Below are 8,125 nucleotides of genomic sequence, written 5' to 3' on the forward strand. Positions count from 1 at the left end.
ACTCTGACCTGGAATCTGTGCTCAGACCACATAGTCTCACTTGTACTCTGATGCCACTTCAGTTTGTACAGTTGTGCTTTTCAACATTTGCTCTTTTGGCCAGCGTGAAGAGTGCTTCTCCACCACCATGTGACAGGTAAGATAAATGACTGTTTTTCTTTAAGAGATTTTCATGGCTGAGTAGCTATATTGAGGCCACTTCCTGTTCTTGACCTTCGGTCGTTTCCATAAGAAAGATCTTGTTAATTTAGTGAATAGTTAACCCAAAACAAGCCTTTCTTTTAGTTTTTAATTTCATATTTACCATCATGCTATGGAACTGCAGTGAGTGAATCGTGAGTTCTGGTCTAGAGGTTGAACACCCTTTCCTACATTGTGTTAAGACTTTCTGTGTATATACAGGGGGAAAAATATTAAATCCAACCTAAGTAAACAGGTTTCTCATTTGTGTTGTTGTACAATTACCTCCCTTGGATATTAAGTTGTCAGCAGACCTTTGTCCTCACCTGCACACTTTAGAGACTTTGATATGGTTTTATTGCTTCTCTGTAGCACTCCTTCTCTGTTTGCTTTAGTGAGCATGTGCCTTTCATGATGTCAGTTTAATAATGCACAACTCGTTTAATTTATTTCAGTCAGATATACTGTACTGGGCCCATATTGGATCAGGTACAGAGAGCTAAACTGTTTGATGATAAGTACTTTGTTGACATGAAGCTGAAGGCAATGCCTGGTAAGTCCAAGTAATTTTTAATTGATTAAACCTTTATTGTTTGAGTCTATTATGACATTGCTACTGTTCCCTGCAGATGTTGTATTGTCAGCTTTTCACAACCTTTCAAATGAAACTTCAAATACAATGGTCCCCCCGGGCAAACTGCAGGAGTTCCTCAGTGTGTACTTTGAGAAACCAGGGACAGAGTTTGAGTCGTGGACACCACTGGATTGGCATGACAAGTGAGATCCAGCTGTTTGAGGACTCCTGTTCAGATCTTACTGTGTGTTTAAATCGTGCGTGGTTGACATGAGCTGACGTTCATATGCAGACCAAAGTTCCTGGGAGGAATAGCCGACCAAAAGCTACGTGACTGGGCTGAAAAGATACATCATCTGTGGAAGTCTCCTGGCAGAAAGGTGATGAAACAAAACACAATTAAGTACAGATTAATAACTTAATAATCACCAGTTACTAATAGTTGAACAAATTTCAATGTAATCATGGGCTTTAGGAAATGGTGAAGCACAAAATCCAATACTTTGTGGACCCAGTGATTTAAAAAAAGAAAAGGGAAATTGAAAAAATGAAATTAATCATTGCAGCTTAAATTGTCTTCTTTTTCAAATTCATCCATCCATCTACACACATAGACTTAAGTTCCTTTCTCCTCCAGATCCACACCGATGTTAAAGATCACCCAGAGCGCTACTCGCAGATATATACCCCACATCCTGTTGTCGTGCCAGGGGGGCGCTTCAGGGAACTCTACTATTGGTGAGTGAAGGATGAAGGCTGTCGCTCAGCAGTCAACAGTCACAACAACACTCACCAGGTCAGCGTGAGGAGAGATCACAGCCAGAGAGCCAGCCTGTGGTCTCTGCAGAGATCCTCTTCAGTGTTGTGTGCAGACAGTGATGCGAGCTGCTGTGTGTCCGGCAGGGACTCCTACTGGGTCATCAACGGCCTCCTGCTGTCAGAGATGACAGACACGGCCTACGGGATGATTCAAAACTTCCTCTACCTTGTCAACAGGTGATCCTTAAAGCACCTTTCATCTTTTATAGCACACAAAAAATCCGGCTTCGCTGCAGGTGGGTCAGGCATACTCATTTTGAATAATTAGTCATTTAGCAACTCAAGTTGTACATTTTGGAAATGGTGCACTTGGGGGTAATTTCAAGATTTGGGGAATATATTTTTTTTCCTATTACTCTCCTGCAAGTATGGCTTTATTCCAAATGGTGGGTGGATTTACTATGAAAGGCGCAGTCAGCCTCCATTCCTCACTCTAATGGTGGAGAGCTACTATCAAGCAACCAAGGATAAAGATTTCCTCAGGTGATATTTAGGCCCGAGCTGATGGCCTGCCAGACGCATTATCATTCTTCAGCTGCCTCGCTGTCTCTCCCAGAATAGAAAAAAGGGCACTGCAAACATCAAAAACCTCAGTGCTCGTGTCTCTCTCTGCCTCCAGTGTTTTGTTTCTCCTAACCTGCTTAATTAGAACGTGACACCCCCAGTTTTTGTGTGTGATGAAATCAAAGAGTGTGGAAAAGTGTTCTGCTTCCTGTCGGTCTAGAGCAGCTTTACCTGCTCTGGAGCAGGAGTACCACTTTTGGATGCAGAACCGTTCCGTGGCTGTCAAAGTAAATGGCGCAGAGCATGTACTGAACAGGTATCATGTGCAGGTGGGCTTGCCCAGGTATGTCTGACAGAAACTTACTGACTCATAAGAAAAGACTGGAGACCATGTGTACTGTGTAGGTGTGCGCCTTCACCTGCACTAACATGTTTTCTGCTCCGTCCAGGCCTGATCTGGAATTAGCTGCAGGACTCACTGCTGGTAATGGCTTATTAGTGTTCATATCATTGATGGCTGAAGCAATTCCCTTTTATGAGCATGAGGAATATTACCCTGCTACGGTCATTTCGTTCCATGAAAGAAAGAAAGAAAAAAGATAATGCTGTGGGGTGTTCAGTCCTAGAATGAATGCACTTATATTTTATAATTGCTTCTCTGCAGAAAAATGGAATATATTTCTCCGCATTCAAGGATGATCTGTACACAACAAGTTTGCTGTAAAAAAAATACCTCAGTACAACGTTGTGATGATTTTTAATGCGAGAAATATCCATTCTTTTATATCGTCTGTGAACCTACTGACCATACTTTCACAAAACAGTGTTTGAAAGGAAGATCATTTTGCTTCTCTGCCACCAAAATGTGTTTCTTTTTCACGTAAGATTTTAAGAAATTGTCAAGGTCATTCAGTCGTTTCCTTGTCAGGAGAGAGAGGTGAAAAATGCAACACAGTGGCTGTGTATTTTACTTCTTTCTCTCTACTTCCACCTCTGCCACTGCTGTCCTGCTTTTTGCCTTGAAGAAGTCTGTGTGGAAGTGTTGTTGTTGTTGTTATTGTCCTGCCTGTTGTTTTTTATGAGACCAAAAACAAATTTCCACATCGTGGACAAATAAACTAACTAACTAACTTACTCACATCTAGTTATGAAAGAAGTCATACTTGGTGTGAAATTTTATATACTGATTTGTGTCTCCACCAGCAATTTCATGTTTTCTCTTGCCCTCAGACCGTAAAGAGCAGCTGTGGATGGATCTGAAAGCGGGTGCAGAGTCTGGTTGGGACTTCACATCCCGCTGGTATATAGATGGTGACGGGAGCAACAACGGCAGCCTCAGAGAGACCCGCACCAGTCAGATCCTGCCCACCGACCTCAACGCTCTGCTGTGCCTCAACGAGAGAGGACTCTCGCTTCGTTTCACAGGACACTGGGTGATTGCATGAGCAGCCTTTTGACCTTGGAATCAACGTTGGTATGCACACTGCATTTAGCTCCTAACTGGTGTTACATAATTGTGATGTGCTCTTTCCTGACAGGAGATGGTGACTCAGCAGCACTGTATGACCAGGCTGCTGCCCGCAGACTGGGGGCGATGGAGGCTGTGCTGTGGGATGATGAGAAGGGAGCCTGGTTCGACTACAACCTGGTGGCACACTCGAAGCACTTGTGCTTTTCTCGGCCTGAGATGGGAGAGAGGGCAGTGCAGTTCCTGAAGGTTGGTGGACACTGTAGACTTCATTGTGCTCTCAATTCTCAAAAGTCTCTAAAGGAATAGTTTAGTTTGTTTATTTTAAGTGTTCATTTATCCAAATTATTAAACCTGAAAACACACACACACACACACACACACACACACACACACACACACACACACACACACACACACACACACACACACACACACACACATTTTACCTACCACTGAGAATAATAACTGAATAAACTGCAATTTTGTTGCAACAAAGGAACACATTAAATGTTTTATTTATTTATGTAATAGTAACTAGCCCTGCAGATACTCTGCTGCAGATGGTGGTTATATTTTTGAACAGCTTGTGAAAATATTTGTCTCTGAGAATTCAGCCTCTGCCCCTGTGCACTTTGAGCCCTTAGAGACAAACTGTTTGTAAAAATGGGCTACACAAACAAACCTGCCTTGCCTTACACTGGAAGTCTATAGGGTTTTGTTTGAGGTGCATCCAAAGCACTGAAAACTGCATTTCAAAACATTTACCAGCAACTTGCCCTTACACAAACAATCCACCAGTGAATGAGGATGAATCATAGAACAGCATGTGAACAGTTTTTAAAGGGACTATTTGTTTAGTGGAAAGTTCTTCTAGTGAGGGGGAAAAAAGAAAAGGAAAATTACCGATGGGTGGCAGCAGAATACTTCACAACCAAAAATCAGTGTCTAGATACTACTATTAAGAGTAAGTGAGAAATTATGTATTTATAGTATTTGTGTGAAATAACCCTTCAGTCTGTATTTATCAAGATAAGGTTGAATGAGCGCTGATGATTTCCTTCCACAAATGTCAACACAGCTGCACATTTCCACCCCTGCACACAGCTGTGCACTGTGACTCCTCACCTCTTCTGTTGGCCGCTGCCGCTCCACTCAACAGTTTAGGCTTTAAACATTTTCGCTGAAGTGCTTTTTGACATTTATTAAGGGTGGAGAGATTGTTGCTCATTCGATTTCCCCTCACCAGCATTTTGAGTCATGAACCATGCCCCTCCCCACCCCTCTGTTCCCACTCCCTGTAGAATGAGATGTGCTCCATGAACAGTGCTCATTTGCACCAGCAGATGGCACACATAGACTACACAGGTCTCATTCCTCTGGTTAACTCTTTACTCTCTGGTGTGTGTTTACAGGGGAGTGGTGCTCTCCAGTTCCCCAACGGAGTTCCAACATCACTGAGAGAGTCTGGGCAGCAGTGGGACTACCCCAACGCATGGCCTCCTTTACAACACATGCTCATCACTGGTAGGTGGTTGTGAATTATCTGCCACCATGAGAATTTCCTGAAACCCATAGGGATGATTCATTGACTGTTATGGGTCTTGGATTACTTACATAATATCTTATATCATTGCAGTGGTGGTGGTTGTGGTGGTGTTTTCTGCTCCAGGACAATGGATCTGAAAAGAAACCAATAAGTTAAATATAGAAGCCTTGAGAGCTCAGTGCATTGTAACTGCTATGAAGCTGAAATCCTAACTGCAGCAGTCTCTCTCTCTCTTTCTTTCTCTCTCTCTCTCTCTCTCTCTCTCTCTCTCTCTCTCTCTCTCTCTCTGAAACACTTGTAATAATATCTTGTTGGTTTTAACTTAAAAAGTCACAATTGGGCAGATGAATAAGTCCCATGCAGCCAGATTCATCACTTTTTTGTTTCCCCTGGAAACATCTCTGTTGAATTGTTTTCTGACAATGTTTCCTGAATTTTAAGTGTGTTTGTGTATTTGCATGTGTTTTCTTAGGTTGCAGTACGTTTAGCTCTCAGGGCCACCTTAGTTTAAATCTACTGACCTTCAGGGCATAAAACCCTTTTGGTGTCTTGGTCTGTATGATCATTGTCTTGATGAATGTCCCCGGAAGTGGTGGAACAACCTTTTATCAGGAATCAAACCTAACAAGGTCATGACATCACTACATACTTATTAGTATCCTGTCTGCCAACACAAAGAAAACAAATGACTTCTAATACTTCCTCTCATGTTTAAGAAGATTATCTTGGGTTTGTCTCATGTTTAAATCCTCCTGTAATTTGCAGGTTTATCGAAACTGCCTTCAGAGGACGCTCAACAACTCGCTTTTGACTTGGCGCAGCGCTGGATCAAGACAAACTGATTAGCGTATATGAAGTATGACGCCATGTTTGAAAAGGTGAGTCTTTTAAAGTTTTAGTGTTTTAAAGGTTTTAGTCTTTTAGAGCTTGTGCTGCACAGTGAAAACACAGCTGGCTCAGAATCTGTAATTTTCTCCCTCCTAACAGTATGATGTGAACGGAGATGGCAAACCTGGTGGTGGAGGAGAATATGAAGTCCAGGTATTTCCTTTCATGTGTTAATGGTGTAAAAATAATGTTCTTATTGTCACTAGTCTTTCTAATTTTATGCAAAGCCTGGTCAATTCTATTTAACTTTACCTATGGTTTCTTAACATGAGACATGAGACTTTTTCATGTCCATACTCATTTACCCTCACTCTTCTTCTTTACTGCTTCATCAGTGTGTTTTTCCTTTTTATACATTTTCCTATCCACATAGATTTTTTTTTTGTTTAAGTATTGATTTTATCATCATGTTATTTTGCTTTCCTAATTTGCTGAATACATTTTTTTTTAAAGAGAGAGAGAGATTCTGCTCAATTGTGTTGCCCTTTCTATAGCTGGGCTTTGGTTGGACCAATGGTGTGGCCTTGCAACTCCTGGACCAGTATGGGGCAACTCTCACCTCAGGAAGCAGACGTGTGTCTTCAGGTCTCATGCTGCCTTTGGTCATCTCAGCTGCCCTCATGCTTCACTGAATCAGAGGTGACAACTGAGCCTGACAGGAGGCTGGATTTTATCATTCTTGGTCTCACTGCACCACATCGCTCATGTCCACAGACAAGACTTCAAACAAACAAAAAAAAATGACGTTCAAAATCAGATATTTTCAACATCCTGATCACTTTTATTTTCAGAAAAAAAAACAGGATTTATCATAACTCAGAATTGCTTTGATGAATATTTTAGTATTTATCCTTGAGGTAGCAGGGTGTTATGAGAAGATCCAGATCATTTAGGCACTTCTGGACTCTGTTGTAATGCAGCCTGATAGTGCTGACTGCTGCTCAGATCACAACATTAAGTCATCCCAGATATTAAAGTGACACCACAAAAAGTTATTTATTTAATTTAATTACATAGTTTATTGCTCTGCTGTAGCCTCCCACTGAGGCTTGATGTTTTGCATTATAAACAAGATTGTGAAATAAACTGTGAAATGAATTAATGATGTTTGAAACATAACAGTCTTTATTACAAGTGACTCCTCAAGACGCTTTCATACAATTATTTTTACAAGTCAACCAAAGAGGTTTAGATGATGTAAGTGGTATAATGTCACATTAAACCCTGTGTAATGATGGATTCCTGCACACAGTCATCAATAAGGCTACTTGAAAAGTCATGTTTTGGTCATTAGCACTTCATCAGGCATAAACGCTCTTTTACCAAAACGCTGCATTTTGGGGGAAAAAAGAAATTACCTTTGTTCCCTCCCTAGCAGAGAGAACACAACACTGCTAACCATTGTGACAAAAGGATTGAGTTTCTTGTGGCTGTTCCAGTCCTAAGCTTTTAATATTGAACAGCAGCTGTTGGATGCCAGGTTTGCATTAAGTGGCAACATAATACAACTTTGGCACGGTGTGCAGAGTCAACAGTAAATGGTAAGACTGATATCAGTGAGATAAAATTACACTGAATTACATGCATATGTTGCTTTGTGTGAATCCCTGGTGCACAGGAAAGAAAAAATGGAGAGTCATAAAAATGACAATTAAATATGATTTGAATACCGTATACATTTTTTAATGAAAAGAAAAAAACCTTAAAAATGACAAAGATGGCCAGTACCATTTTTTTTTCCCATATTGTGAAATGTTGAGCTCTGCACCTAAAGGACACCACAGTGACACCGGTTGACATTTAAAGTTTGACATTACGGGTTATTGTGTTTTGATCAGTTCCCAACCTTTTCCAACTCGCAGCTCTCTGGAAAATCTTAGAAATGTTGGCAGCCCACATCTGACCCCGTAACAATACAGAGGCCAAATGATGCACTCTCAAAGCCTTTTAATGACAAAGATTGAACACTCAGGATTGAACTGAAGCAGGAAAAGCTCAGAATTGCTTTTTTGTTGGACAGAGGAGAGATCACTTGTCGATTTACCATCTATCCCTTGACTGACTTTAATTATATATTTTACTCATAATATTTCAATTTTTGCCATTGATGAGATGTTTTAGCAATCAGTGAGGGAAAAAAAAC

The 8,125-nt window shown here is 41.0% G+C and overlaps 1 protein-coding gene across 1 annotated transcript; it reads left to right on the plus strand.

Annotated features, from left to right (window-relative positions):
* The first annotated feature begins 29 nt into the window (after positions 1-29).
* treh (trehalase (brush-border membrane glycoprotein)) lies at positions 30-7,080 on the plus strand. The gene is given in 16 exon segments (XM_083985357.1): positions 30-136; positions 636-733; positions 810-957; positions 1,047-1,134; positions 1,392-1,492; positions 1,658-1,750; positions 2,298-2,420; positions 2,527-2,561; positions 3,308-3,474; positions 3,477-3,510; positions 3,616-3,794; positions 4,961-5,072; positions 5,860-5,933; positions 5,937-5,972; positions 6,082-6,135; positions 6,477-7,080. Coding segments are annotated over 16 exon segments (1,566 nt in total). The 5' UTR covers positions 30-50; the 3' UTR covers positions 6,615-7,080.
* Positions 7,081-8,125: the final 1,045 nt, after the last annotated feature.

This window comes from Trachurus trachurus, assembly GCF_905171665.1.
Source record: "Trachurus trachurus genome assembly, chromosome: 13".
Classification (NCBI taxonomy): Eukaryota; Metazoa; Chordata; class Actinopteri; order Carangiformes; family Carangidae; genus Trachurus; species Trachurus trachurus.